The sequence below is a fragment of the Dermochelys coriacea genome, chromosome 11 (assembly GCF_009764565.3).
Source record: "Dermochelys coriacea isolate rDerCor1 chromosome 11, rDerCor1.pri.v4, whole genome shotgun sequence".
NCBI classification, from domain to species: Eukaryota; Metazoa; Chordata; order Testudines; family Dermochelyidae; genus Dermochelys; species Dermochelys coriacea.
The window spans coordinates 9511517-9526708 of NC_050078.2; the positions used below are offsets into that span (position 1 = coordinate 9511517).

General features: G+C 42.5%; 1 protein-coding gene across 41 annotated transcripts in view; it reads right to left on the bottom strand.

The window, feature by feature from the left end:
* Positions 1-4474: 4474 nt before the first annotated feature.
* Positions 4475-15192, bottom strand: part of CLASP1 (cytoplasmic linker associated protein 1) — a 290372-nt gene continuing 279654 nt past the window's right edge. For all 41 annotated transcript variants that reach the window (XM_043504920.1, XM_038421081.2, XM_038421077.2 and 38 more), the window contains 2 exons: positions 9214-9330; positions 4475-8375 (listed from right to left, as the gene is read on the bottom strand). In XM_043504920.1, the coding sequence (XP_043360855.1) occupies positions 8289-8375; positions 9214-9330 (204 nt within the window). In that variant the 3' untranslated portion in view covers positions 4475-8288. The remainder of the gene's footprint in view (positions 8376-9213; positions 9331-15192) is intronic.

The window sequence follows — 15192 nt, forward strand, 5'->3', positions numbered from 1 at the left end:
AGCCCTTAGTACCTTCAATCCCCACAGCTTGTGCTCTGTATCTTCCCATTGGAATCTCTTTCTGAGAGTGCTACAGACGGCAGGTCTGATGTAGGCTGGAGTTATTCCCTATGTATCCCTCCTTGTCAGTCTGTCACATCACGCCTGCAGAGCTGATATTGTGCGAGACCTGGCTGCTGCATTCATCATGGAATTGACATGTGGGGGAAGGAGTCAGAATGACAAGATTTAAAAATGCGGGTGTCCTCATTTTGCTGGGTTATTAAACATTAAGTTTTCAGAGCATCCTGAGTGCAGAGCACCACAAAACTGAAATACGAGTTAGTGGCCAAGTGTAACTAGCACAGAGCGGAATAGCGCTGGCCAGGGGGCTAGGCCAAAATTTGCACTCCGACGACAATTCTCCATTGTGACTGGAGTGCCGACAAGGGTGAAGCTTTGGGGAGCATAAGCCACTGGGGACACTTGGATGTTAGCACTGGTCTTGGGGCCTAGCTCAACTGCACCCTGGGTCCAACAGCCCAAGGAGTTGTGCCAAGCAGAGCATCTGCACCCCCGGATTTGGTTGAGTGACCCCGAACTAGAGACACTGTCTGGATGCTGCTCAGGTGCCATTGTCTTGGGAGCACATGGGGTCCAAGAGTTGGCTCCAATCCACAGGGAGGGACTCAGCCAGGGCTGTCACACCGTCCCCAGCAGAATCTGAGAAGCTGTGGGAGTCACCAACAGTTTCTATATCCATGGTAAAGAGGCACATATAGGAACAAGGAGGAAAGTAAAGCTTCCCAAATGGGAGCTCCGTGTGCTGGACATGGTTAGGAACTAGTAGAAAAGGGGGGGTTTGGTGGAAGCTAGGACATACCCTTAATTATGGTGCTCTGAGCACCTGAGTGGCACGTTGGAGTGGATAAGAAGTGCTGACCTCAGTTCTGGAGCAGAGAGATTCCCTCTGAGAGAAGATGGAAAGGGAAGTCCAAACAGCTGACCTAACCTCTTGCTTAACAACACTCCATTTTCCCTGCATTCTGTGAATAGATTGGAGCTCTCTCTGGGCACCCAAGAGGCTGAATAAAACACAAAGGGTCTTCTAAGTGCTTTCTGCTTTAGGCACATATTAGCTGAAATCTGCATCTCTAGCTTGCACTGCCTCATGCTCAATTTGTAATGCCTCAAACTTCAGAGCTTTATGGAAACCCTCTGGGATTAAAGACCAGTTTGACCCAGGAGCTGAGAATTTGCAGACATGGGTCTGACAGAATCAATGGAATGCTACCCACCCTGTGCTTATAAAACTGGCTGTTGGCACAGCTAGAGAAAAAGCAGACTGGGAAATCCTTGGGAAAAAGATTTGAGCCACATTATGGAGGACAACAGCCACAAGACTCGATGCTCCCACATACTACTCCAATGATCAGGATACCCAATCCAAGGACTCAGCCCTGCAAGACGCCGAGCCCCCTCCACTGCATTGCAGCACCTCCCAAGAGATGGTCAACTGAGTAGCCCGTGGGTAGAAGGGGGCACAGACTGGTTCGTGTATTGGCACTGGCACTCTCAGCAGAGAAACGGGTTAAATGGAGCTGAACACCCCATTCACTCCCGGAGAGAGTCTATCTAGGCAGAGTTAAGGAAAATTAGCAAAGGTTCTGGGTGGAACCCTACTGCTCCCCTTGGCTGTGCCATATCTGTCCTCTGGCGGGAGGATTTCAGACTCCAGGACTTTCAAGCCAACCCTTTTCATCAGCAATACGAATTCCCTTCAAAGCCAGGAGAGATTAAAAATAAAAGCACTGGTACCCAAGGCAAGGCCAGCATTCTACAAATTAATACATTCTACAGCTCCTTTCATTCAAGGATTTCAAAGCACCACTAAAACACTAATTACACCTCACAACCCCTCTGTGAGGCATGGAAGGGGGTATACAGAGGGGTCACAACACCCCTAGGAAGCAGGGAAAGAGGTATATTGAAGTCAATTTTCTCATCACTGGAGTGGAACGTGTCAGGTATTAGACTATAAGCTCTTCAGGGTAGGGACTGTCTGCAAAGTTGGGTTTGTAGAGTCCCCAGCACAATGGGGCCCAATTTTTTGTGGTCCTTAGGCACAACTGTAAAATCAGGGGTCCCTGCATCTCACTGCATGGAGGTTGGAGGGTGTCTTTGTGTAAAGGACCCAGAGAAATGCAAGGAGGAGTGAGAACAGTCCACTGCTGGACAGCAACCATATCTTTCAATCTTTGTTATGGCACTACATGGATGCATCAGAAATAAATTAGTAGTCAGGGTGAAATCTACCCCACGCTAAAGGGCAGGAGGCCTGTGCTAAGCTGAAGTCCCATTTAAGTGACACATATGCCTTGTGCTGACTTTCTTCCCATCTGGAGTGAACAAACATTTTGGGGAACTCAGCATCTTACTGCTGCCTTCATTGAAAATGTCTGATGTGATTCCCCGCATACCCTTTCTTCAACTTCTTTACTTATTCCTTTTTTATTTTATTTTATTTACTTGGTTTGTTTTCTTTGGTGGGACAACATTCCTTATTTCAGATCAAAACTCTCTTCCCATGAAGGAAATATGAACCTCTTCCGCTGCTCAAATCCACTGATAGCCAATATGTGATGTTTGAGCTTGTTAAAGGAACATGGGCAAGACAAAAATTATACACTTAAGCAATTTTGTTTACCTCTGTTATTACTAACACTTGATATTATTAGAAATGGAAAGAATTTCAAACTGTGATATCCTTTGCTCCATTTACACTGTCTATTCTCTTATTGTTTGCAATTAACTCAGCTTAGAAAATGAAAACTAGACCAGCCAGTTTCACTTTCTTGTTCTCTGCCATTAGAGCCACATGAGAAGGTATTCTCCCTAATACCCTCTAAAAAAAATTTTTCTGCAAACATTTCTAGTGCTGTGATATTTTGCAAAAACCTTTCTGCATTGTTACTAACTCCTGTGATTTTATTGAAAATTGTGCAATATTTGGCATTTTTCTTGAAGACCCAACTCCTGGAGTCAGGTGATTACTTGAGAATTTCAGCTTTCATTTTAAACAGAAAAAAAAAAAGTTTCTAGCTCTCCTGGTTGTGGAGAAAAGCTGGACAAGGTAACCCCTAAAGGTTCAAAAACCAGAAGGTAAATTAAAAGAACCCAACTTTTATTATTCTCATTGGATCTTATTATTTTTAAGCCAACCTCTTGATTTTGGGGTGGGTCTGACATGTTTTTTGAATGTTGGAGGTCGGCAATACTGCTTTTTAAATGACCCAACTAAATTTGTGCTTGAACTAATTCAGTTTCTTCCAGAGCCTCTTATTAAAGCTCTAATAACTGTAGGGCTAAATTATAAATAGGACTATGCATCCACACAAGGGAGTAAAAATTCCTGCTCCCACTTCCCCCACCTATACGCAGGATACCCCGCTTTTGAGGGAAGTACGTAGGAGTAAGCAGGGCTATTTGCCTACTTACTACTTCCCCAAAGCAGGTGGATGGGAAGTGGCAGGAAACGGGACGGCCGTGCATCCCCCTCCCTAGTCATTGTCTGCAGTAGCTGAGCCAAGGGCAGGAAGGCAGAGGGGTTAGCGATTTAATCCTGGTATGGACCAGCAGTAAGTTACTATCCTCCCACCCCCCAACCTGGGAGCAAAGGGAAAGCAGGTGTCTCTGAATCACAGCACCTCCCAGGACTACTCCCGTGAGTACAGCTGAAAGACCACTCCCAGCTCAGGGTCAAAGTCAGACTCCAGGCCCTAATTCTGAACAGCACTTAACCACGTGCCTAACTTTCAGTGTGTATGTATGTGCATCTCAAAGTTTCTCCTGTACGGGGAATATGGGGATGTTCCAAGGCCACTAGCTTGACCTAGGCTCAGGTTTAAGGACATCTGCAAGAGGGATTTGAAAACTTTCACCACCATCACCACAAGCTGGGAAGATACAGCTAGCAACAGGCTGCACTGCACCAGGGAGTCAGCAGGCTGAAGAGAGGGAGTTGAGAGAAGGGAAAGCAAAGAAAGCTGAGAGGAAAGTACAGCAGGCCACAGAGCGTTAGCAGTGCCCTGGCTTCATCTTCTGGCCTTCGCCTTAAGCCTGCATTAGCTGTGACAAGGACTTGAGAATTGGACTTTTTAGTCACTTGCGATGCTACAACACGGCTCCTGAACTGCTTCAGCACTTATACCATTGTCTTTCGAGATGGACAGCTGCCAGGCAACATCCCACAATTCTTCGGAATTGGGTCCAAGCTCTGCAATTGTAAAAGATCTATGGGGCAGAGGCTCTGTCTTAGTATTTGTCTGTAAAATGCCTAGCATGGTGGTGTTGCTATATAAATAATATCAACATTTGCTATTATCAAAGGAAAGGTAAAAGTTTTCAGTCTATCCATCTGAATGCATAGATATGAGATGTAGGTATCAAACAGTAATTTAAAGATGGATCAGCAGGAAATTAAACTTAAGTTTAATTTATTCTAGGGCAAACTCAAAAGGTTTTATTTTTATTTTTTTTAGCAAATTCTATCACATAAGTGTTAACAAAAAACATCTGTACATTTGCCATGATACACTCAAAAGTTAAACAAAGAAGATATAAATACAGATATGGATGTAACATGACAAAAGCCAAAAAAAGAAGGAAAAAAAGAAAAAAAAATACATGCGCATGAACACTGTGCCAACAAAATCATTTCTTATGGCTGACATTTTTCAGAGCAGTTTTTACTTCCCATTTAAAACATTATTGTTAGCAAAGTCCTGCTGTATTCTACAGAGTTTTATTTTCTGTCCCTTAATATGTCATATTATGCTTGATAAATAAAGGGATGAGGAGGGGGAAAAGATTTAGATGACAAAGATGCGAGTTACGTTACTTATACAGGTTATTGGTAAGCTAGTAATAAGCAATAGAAAAGAAGTCTTGTCTTGTATTGTAATCCAGGCAAGCACACATAGTGTACCTTAAGAAAGCCACATGCCTCAATAATTCTGCACTACATGAGAGAACTACAGTACTTAAAACTGTGAGGGGGATGTATTAATTGATTTGCTCATGCCCACGGAGCACTGGTACAACCAATGATAGAATGGCCATCCTTGTCTGAGATTAAAGCAACCCCACAGCCAAAGGGCGCTGGTCTTTTCACAGTTCCTCACAGTCAGACTTTATAAGCATGGTGGGCAAATCAAAGAAACCTTTTTCTTGTAAGATACCAAAAATTGAATCCCCGTATAATGGGCAGCAAGAAAAAGGCAGCTGTTGTAGGTGGCTACTGCTGGGAAAACATTAACACCTGCCTCAGTGTTGCAGTGATGTTTTGCCAACATGCAGATCCTTCTCTGCAAATGGGCCCGGAAACTGTCAGATTCGTAGCCAGAGAGACCTTTACGCTTGCGAAAGAAAATATGATTGAACAGCTTTTAGAATGCAGAACACTGGAGATCATACAAGTGACATTCACAGCTAGCCCTTTGAGTATTTCAAAGGAAAAACCAGGTCATGTTCAAAACTCTAAACCAAACTTACTATGTACATTATACGCAAACGAATTTATAAATAATCTAAGCAGAATACCTCCTACTGTATATGGGTGTAACAGACATCTAGAGTGCTCAAAGGATGAACAGTCTTTGATTGACTTGTGTAATGAAACAAAGTATCACATTAATGAGCATCTGTTGATAAACAAAACAGTATCTGATTAAGAAAGTAAGGCCTGGTTCTGTGATTAGCAGCCCCCAATTATGCTAATAACATCTGGAAATACAAGCTCATCACTGAAGTCTCAAAGCAGCAGGACCAGCAATGTATTTCACATGTATTTCTAAGAGATGAGTTGATTCGTACTGTAGTGTCAGCATATGTGGTAGGTCAGTTTATGGAGGTTACAGTGCATTCACTCAGTGCATACTAACAGTATCTTATAAAATATATAAAATCATTTCAGAAGGAATTCAATTCACATAGATCCGCTACAGTGTGCCATTCAAACAAACAAAAAGCAAACCGGGATGGAACAAGATCTGTCAGACAGTTGAAAGACTAAGCATGCAACACAGTCAATTACCCAGACATTGCATTCCACTTCTGGGGTTTGGACCCCAGAAGACACTGAACTGAGATGGGAAAAGAGACTTTTAAAATACTGACCGTTAGGAAAGCAGTTTAAAAATAAAACTCCCTAAAAATTCAAACGTGACAGCTCATTGCTGCCAACATACTGATTGAATATTTCCTCAAAAGGGAAAATTAATTCACGTTAAACTAAAATAATTCAAATCATCCACAACAAGAATTTAAAAAAGAAGAAAACCTCTAGCAAGCGTCTCGAGAAGGGGTGAAAGTGAATGGTCCACGCAAAGGGAAACTGGATTTTAATGGCTAGCACAGGTTATAACAGCCTCCCTCCAATGAAGGCATTTTCGAGCCTGCAGTGAGTCTTTGGGGAAACACCACAATACAGGCTAGTAAAGATCCTTATGATCTTATGATGGCGTTACATGCAGGAAGAGCACCAGACAAATGGCCTGATCCTGCAGCCAAAGTAGGATCGGGCCATCCTGAAAAATCCAGGAGCCGGATCATCCCTTCCACTTTGTCACACAAGGGAAGAAAGAGGCTGAAAAATCTGCTGCTTTGGGGCCCAATTCTGCTGGGTCCCGAGGCAGCCTTAACTGTTATTGATTTCAGTGAGAGCTGAAGGCCACTCAGTACCTCTCAGGATCAGGTCTTTCAACAAACTGATAGGGGGCATTGAGTCAACATGGCATTAGCCTTGCTTGGGTGGGTGTCTATGTGGATGCCATGATGCTCTGCAGGGGATGTGCAGAGCCTGGGAGGGCCCCTCTGCATGGCCAACATGCAAACATCAGGGACTCAAGTAAAGAACGCTGATGTGGTATATTGGTCTGGGGCTTGGTTTTCCCCTTGCTGATCAGTCCATTAAAGAATTCCCCCAGCCTTGCCTATTACAGGGGCCCGATCCTGGATGGGCTGAGCAACCCCATCTCCACTGAAGCCAATGCCAGCTGAGGCTGGCACCTCAACACCTATCCAGAGGTGCTAAGTGCCTTGCAGGATTGTACTCTGGTTCTGTCGGCAAGGAAGAGGTTAAAATGCTGGTTAACTACATTGCAGGCTTTTTAGGCACAAGGTCATGTGCGGGTGTGAGGAGAGCGGGGCGTTGTCTTATTAAATACTAGGGCCAAGCCCCATAGCTGCAAGTTTAAATTTACAGGAATATTTTGTCCGGTTAAGACTTCTCCTTTACATTTCCTGAGCCAAATGAGGCTCAGAAGTGTGGAGGGGAATGGCCCATGGTAATTACGGCTATTCATCATCCATCACCAGAGTTGTCAAACCAGAGTTGTAGATCAGATCCTTTCAGAACAGACTTCATCAAAAATAAAGATTTCTCGGCTAGTTTCACAGACTTTAGCAAGTCTCCACTGTGCAGTCCTGATGACAAACCCACTATCCTGCCTTTAAAATTAACCCCCAGGCTCTTCTGAGCAATGGAAGAAGGTGGAAGGCAGGGCTGATGTTAACACTGTTAGTTAAAGTCGGGAGACCCAGGCTGCTCTTGTTAGACAATACTGGCGGGTGGGGAAAAGCTATAGAGAAATGCTTAGCCCATATGGAAACCTGGAGCTTTATCTATAAAACTTGGATTTTTTTTTATTACTCATTAAAGTTACCTATCTGTCTTAAAGCGTTAAAAGCCAGAAGCATGGCAATATTTGCAAAGATTTCATCATCAAGACCTTGCAGTTTAGGTGAGTTTCAGATCAGAGTTATAAAATGGGGATACACCACAGCACTTGTGAGGTGAAGAGTCTAGCCAAAATGGTTACACCCAGAGGAAAAATTGTTTATACAGCAGGTAATAAACACATTAAAAACCAAAACTTTGTGTCAAATTAACCTAAAAAAGGATTCATTTCACTTTTAAGCATGAACATGTAATTTGAACTCAGTTTTGAAACACTGCAACCTAAACATATGGTAAAGATTTCAGCTGGCTATACCAATATGTTTAAGTATGGCTTTCTACGGTTGTTTTTTCTTAAATGGGGACTGCAACACAGGCCTTGCTTCCTTTACATTCAGTACCAATAAGAATCTACATAAAAGCTTTAAAGGACTAAAATACTGATTGCAATAAATATCTGCATGGCCTCCTTTAGCTGATGGGATGTGCCAATGAAGAAAGGGTAGCAGAAAGGTCTCTGAGAGGCACCGCTGATTGCTTCTAAGTCTACACACATGTCCAGATATCTCCATTAACTGTGCGTTGAGACATCTGAAGATGAGCTGCTGTTACTATTGGTGGTCTGGGCCCTCTTTATGTACAAGTTTAGTAGCTTCATCTGGAAGATAAAAGAAGTTAGGAGAAGATCAAATAATCCAGAAAAGAAAAACAGCAAAAAGTTCACTGGAAATATTAGGATCCTTAAATGTGAATCCTGCAGTGAGCTCTGTGTGGGGCAAGGATCTGCCCATGAAGGATCAGAGTATAAATCAGGTGATAACATGAAAACAGATAGTTACTAAAATAAAAAAAATTTCATAGCAGGAAAATATCTGGGGAGAAATCCTGTCTCCATTACAGCGAATGGCAAAACTCCCACTTCAGTGAGGCCTGGATTTTTACATTCATTGTTGGCATTTTTCAGGGCTCCTATCTGTGTGGGTAGGGGTCCTACCTGTTGCTCTGTAGAGATGCAGGGATCCACTCACACAGAACAGACTGCAGGGCCGTGGCCTACATATTATGAAATGTTCTGGATTCCACACAGTCAGTGAAGACACAAGCCAGCAGGGGCATGTGGTGTAGCCAATTAGTTCTTCTATGTAGGACAGCGCTGGATTGAGGGCTTGTCTTCACTGCCCTGTTAGCTCGAGCTATCACGAGTATTGCCCCTACCCTGACTCCTGTGCATACACAAACATGCACTGAAGCTTGAGTGTTGCCAATGCTCAAGCCGGTAAGGTCTCCACTACTCATTGCTGCTAATCCAAACACTCTGTGCTGCTCAAGTGTTATTTTGCAGTGTGGCTGCTCTAAATCAAGCCAGGCTAAACTAGAGAGGGGTGAGCTCAAGAGAACTAAACCGGCAATGAAGACAAGCCTTCAGTTGCTGAGAGGAGACACTGTTCTGATACCTAGCAGAAAATATTCAAAAGGCTGTAACATTGCGCAGATACCTTGCTTCCTGTGAGCTGTGCGAGATGAGGTTTCAGTTCTTCTCCAATTACTGAATAAATTGCCACTAGGCAAAATACACTGGCTTTGCGAACGCTGCTCTCTGTATTATCGTAGCCCTAGATCAGAAGAAACAAAAAGGTCGCACAAATCAAAGGTCACTTTCCAAGATCTTTTCCAATCAGTTTACTAATGGGCTGGTAAACACTTTTCTTATGTGTAGCCATAGGGCCTGATCCAAAGTCAACAGAAAGACTCTCACTGAGTGTAATGGGCTCTAGATTAGGCTTGGGAGGAACTGTACCTTCAGTGGTGTATTTTGCTGGATCTGAGTTCTTTCGACTGCTATCATCAGTGATGAAGTTTCATAGTGAGCTCTGGATCCATAAAAGGGATTAAACTAACACTGAGGGCTCAGTTCTACCCTCACAAATATAGAAGAAACTCCCATTGATGCCCATTGGGTTGTAAGTAGGTAGCAGAAGGAAGAAATTGGCTAATACAGAGCCTAAGTCTTTCCATTGACTTCAATGGGCTTTAGATCAGACCTTAAAAACTTGATATGGGAAAGTAATAAAGTCCCTGATGGGCATGAGTTTGGCAGGATCGGACCCAAAGGCTGTTTTGTGAAGTGCATTAGAATCCTCAAATGGAATCTCTCTGTTTGTTTGTAGCACTCAAACCACCATGGCATCGAGGTGCTATAAAGTGCAAATTATTACTATTGTGTACTACTGTCGTGTCTTTTTAAGACAGACAAGGTGGGTGAGATGTTGGTGAAAGAGACAACAGAAGATGGTCCAGTAGTATTCTCTCAATCACCTTGTCTCTATTATAGTCTGGGACCAACACGGCTATGACACTACAAACAATGAAAGATTTTTTTTTAAGATAATTCGTTTATTCATGTCAGATTTATTTTGAAACAGGAAAAGAATACTACACTAGGCTATGTTCTGTGCATATCTGCCAGGCCCAGCTGTTCAGATGACCTACATTACAATACACTTTCTGATTAACTTCAGGCAGGAACTTCTTTGAGAAAGTACATCATGTGCTCCTTGGGACTAGCGGGCCACATGTCCAAAAATGGGACAGACCTCAGACTATCCATCAAGCCATTGCAGCTCTATGGCTCATGATGCTAGTTCTGCACTCAAGTGATCATTGGTCAATGAACAGCAATGAGTAACACATACACAGCCACTTTGGTGGACTGCATGCTACCCCTGGCATGTCATTTCGCAGCGTTCACCCAAGCAGGGCTGGTATTTTTACTGAAGGGCCAGCACAGATTTCGAACAAATTAAAATTTGGTATTTTAGGGGAGAAAGGAAGCTAAATATTGTTATTAATTTGTAAATAACCCTCCCCCCCACCAATTGTTCTGAAGAGCATAACAGTTTGCACTTCTAGAGCAGATAGGTACTGATCTGGGTCTCAGGATAGCAAGTCCTGGTCCTGCTGTGTGATCTAGGGCAAGTCACTTCCCCTCCCACCATTTTACTGTCTTGTCTGTTCAGCTCTAGAGGACAGGAGCGGTCTCTCACTATGTGATTTTATAGCGCCTAACACAATGGGCCCCAGAAGTGGTCAGCTAATACAATATAAATGTTAAAAATATGTAATGTATTACTATTAAAATGTGTAATATTAATAATGATAATAAAGGTGTTCTTATTACCTGAGATGCCATTACAAACTGGACATTTACCATCCACAGGAGTTAAATGTACAGGTATTCCCCATTCTGAGGGCACATACTGCCACTGTATCACTGTCTACACACAGTTTTTATACCGGTTTACAATTTTGGACAGGGTGGTGTTTTCTACTGCCATAGTTACATTGCTATAACCCCTAGTGTGGACTCACTTATTCCAGTACAAAGGTGCTTATACTGGTATAGCTTGTCCCCCTTCCTGATAGGAATAGCTGTACCACCATAAGGACTTGTCTACATGGGGACACCCAGAAGAGTTAAGGCAGATGAAGTGAAGATGTGGAAGTTAATGCGTGTAAGTTAAAGCATGTTAAACCCAATTTGGATGCTCTCACTCGGGAATAAAATAGTTTGTTTGCCTCAGGAGGATTAAATTACAGCGAACTACAGCCACTTTACTCCTGAGTGACAGCATGGGGGTTTGCTTAACATGTTTTAGCTTATGTGCACATTAACTTCACACCTTTGCTTGATTCACGTGAACTTTCCTGGGAGTCCCCATGTAGACATGGACTAGCGTATGTCTACACTGCAACCAGAGGTGCAACTGCAGCTTGGGTAGGCATTTCTGTGCTAGCTTTGATCTAGCTAGCATGGCTAAAAAGAATGGTGAAGGAGCAGCCCCATGTACGAGCCCACTTGGAGTCCTAGGTATGAACTTGAGTTCCTAGCCTGTGCTAGGGTCTGTGCCACTGTATCTGTACTGTTATTCTTAGCTGGGCTAGCTAAATTAAAGCTGGTACCGGTATGTCTATCCACGCTGCAATCCCATCTCCCATTGCCATGCACACATACTCAAAGGAATCTTTTTACCTGTATAACGACATCTGCATTAGTGGGGTTGTACTGCTGTAACTATACTGGTATAACAGCACAAATATTACTGGGATAGCAGTACAATTTTTATGTGCAGACGAGGCCTTTGGCAACTTTCATTATCCAAAATTCCTTGTTAGTGTTGTGTGTCTCTATTTATTAATTACAATGAAAATTATCCAAAACATCACACACCAGACACATTCATGATGCTGGATAACAAGTTGAACTTTGTAGCCAGACACAGAAGACAGGATTTTAAAGGTAATTACGACTGTGTGTGATTTCATTTTGTAATATTTTGAAAGGTCTGAAATAATGTATGTGGTGAAACAATCTTGAATTATTTTAATCATTAATCATAAATTACATGGTCTTTTTGTTACCTCAATGATAGTAGAGGGAACGGACAAAAATAAAATGAGTAAGTAAAACCTAAGTATGTATTGGATTGCCCAGTAGACAAAAGGCCTAATTTATCTTTAGTACAACCCCACTGAAACTAGGCGAGTTCAACTAGGGATGAATCTGTTCCAGGGTGGAGTTACGGTTTAGTGTTTATAATGTGGTTATTTGCAATGAAAGATGGAAATGAATAAAACGTGGCCAAAGACTAGCATGTAAACTGGAGCTGGCCAACCACTAAATGTGAGGGCTCATTCTGCAATGGTTATTATATGCAGCCCTTGCTTCAGCATACGTCTCATTACGTATACGTCTCAATGGGAGTTCTGCCTGAGTAAAGACTGTTGAGATTGCATCTCAACTTGTTCCAAAAGAACATTTAAAGAATCCTCTATCCCAGATGATCTTGCTGAATGGGAAATATATTACCCAGTTGGTCTAGCAGTCAGATAGAAAAAGGCCAAAAATATTGACAACCAGACTAAAAAAAAGTCATATCTAACTGAACACAGCCCAAGATAACATTAACTGAATTGAATCTTCTATCGCCATACCTCCCATACACTGACCTTTATGTTTATTCCTTTTATTTTATTTTAATTTTTATTCCATAGGTAAGTGACGATAACAAAACTGCAGCACTATGTGACACTAGAGAGAAGATCAGGAATCATACTGAGGCAAGTGACAGTAGTTGGTCTTTGTGCACCCCCAGCCCAAGGCTGACCCCAGCCTGAAATATTTGGCTGTTTTTTCAGACAGAAGAATCCTTTTGAACTTTAGTTGTGTCTCTCCTTACAAAAAGAGAAATGCTCAGTGTGTCTCTGTTCCTGCCTCGTCAATTCTCTATTCCTTCTGATCTCATCTGAAATCCCCTTTTGACTCTTCCCCATGCCATTTCTTTTCTAATTTCAATGTTGTAGCTGTATTTAAGCTTGTGAATTGTTTTTCAGATAACATGTGCATGAAAGAAGCTCTGTACAATGAAGTTGTACTGAGGAATGACATGAGACAAGAGCCTTTTGCCTATTCCAGGTAACGGCTAAGAGGGCTTTTTCAAATGTAACTGTGATGTCAGAAGTCTTCACCTCATGAGACTGTGGGAAAACTGACAAGACGATCGATTGATTGATTGATTGGAGGAGGAGCACAGGCGCTACCTTGGAAAAAATGTTTGGGTTCTGTACACATTAGTGCAGGGTGAATCAGTCACTGAAAGCCAGGAGGGAGTTCGCTGACTCTATGACTGAAATTTACTAGAAAAACGAAAGCCACAAAATATCTCAGAGGACACGAATCGAGAGAGAGAGACAGCACTCTGCAGTCTCATTTTCACAACATGCTCTGACATCAGGAATAACCTTAGCTGCACTTAAGCATTTACACTACGTGTTCCAACAGCACTTCTGTTTGAAGAGAGCAAAAGGAGGAGAACCTCGATATCGTAATTTACATTTATCCTGTAAAGTCATGGTTCCTTACTCTATTCACAGTAAGAACAGGTCTCAACTAGAAACTGTTTCCAACGTAGCAATGTCAGTTAGGAGGGTGATTTTTGGGTAACATTTCTCTTCTGGCAAAACCCCAGTGTAGATACGGTTACATTGGCACAAAAGTGCTTTGGCCAGATGATCTTATTTCACTTGGGAAACTGGTAGAAGCTATAACGGCAAAAGCACTTTTTTTTGCCAGTATAAGCTGTGTCAACACTAGGAAGGTTTGCCATTAGAGCTATGCTGGTATATTTGTACCAGCTAACCTTTTCTGGCCTCAATGTCAGATTCTGGCTGGCCTTTCAGGGGTGCACAAAGTGGGGGAGAAAGGAAGTGCAAAGAGCCTTCCCCTCACTAATGCCCTGCACAGGGGTTAGCTGCAAGGTGGCTGTGGAGTGACCACTGCCCCATAGTGGAGAACTGGCAGTGCCCAGCAGAAATGCGCATAGCTTCCATTTACATAGTGGCAGCACTGCCATTGGCATGTGTGCTCCCTTGATGACCCAGGAATAGTGACTAAGTCAGCTGGAATTCTGCCTGAGAAACTCCTGCTGTAACACATAAGGGTGTGCCTTTAGGCCATAACCTGACCCTGGCCTTGTACAACAAGATCCTTACCCAGCAACTTGAAAAGGAAACAGATCCCATGAATGTACCTTCAAACTAATTCTGCTTTTTAGGATGTAGGGATCACAGTCGTTGTAGCTGAGCTATTCCCACACATTTCACTGTGGTACACTGATTATTAGTATACTTGACATTACCATCTTTAAAACACTGCATCAACATTATCCGACTGAATGATTGCAGCAATGACTTTCTGTTCATATAACATCTTCCATCCAGAAGGATCCCAAAGTGGTTTGAGAAATATGAGAAAAGGATCTGCTTGATCAGGGTAGATTTCTAAGGTGGTAAGAAGGTCACTGTCAACACTAAGATTTTAAAAATCATGAGTCAGTCTCCAAAAAAACATGAGACTGGCTTAAAAATGATGAGATTACAAAAAATAATAAATAAAAATAATAAATTTGTATTTGCCTTACAGTTTTTACACCTTTTGGGTACATTCAGGTCACTTTTCAAGCTTCTACACAACGAGCGCTAGAAACATTTTTTGAAATGAAAACTAGGATTCTCCTGTGATCACCTGACTTCAGGAGGTGGGGCTTTAAAAAAAGAGCAACTATTGCAAGAATTGGCAACACTGCTGGGGCTCAGGCAATGGTAGGAATGGTGTTGGAAGGACAGCATAGGGTAAAGTTCTGACATCACTCTAATCCTCTTGAGGATGAAGAGGAATTAAATGTTATTTTCAGCTTCTTGAGACATTTCTTATGCTTATTTTCTGTATGAAGGTTTCCTTGTTCAAGTTCCCCAATGAAATTGTGGGAACTTACAGGCCTAACACCCCACAAGAATGTATTTCTTTCCATAGTCATCCTTGTAACTCTCATATGTCATCCTATCTTACTCTTTCCCTGGATTTCTATCTTTCTCCTTTATAGGGTAACCACAGTGCCCAGCACTGCTGCCTGCCTGGT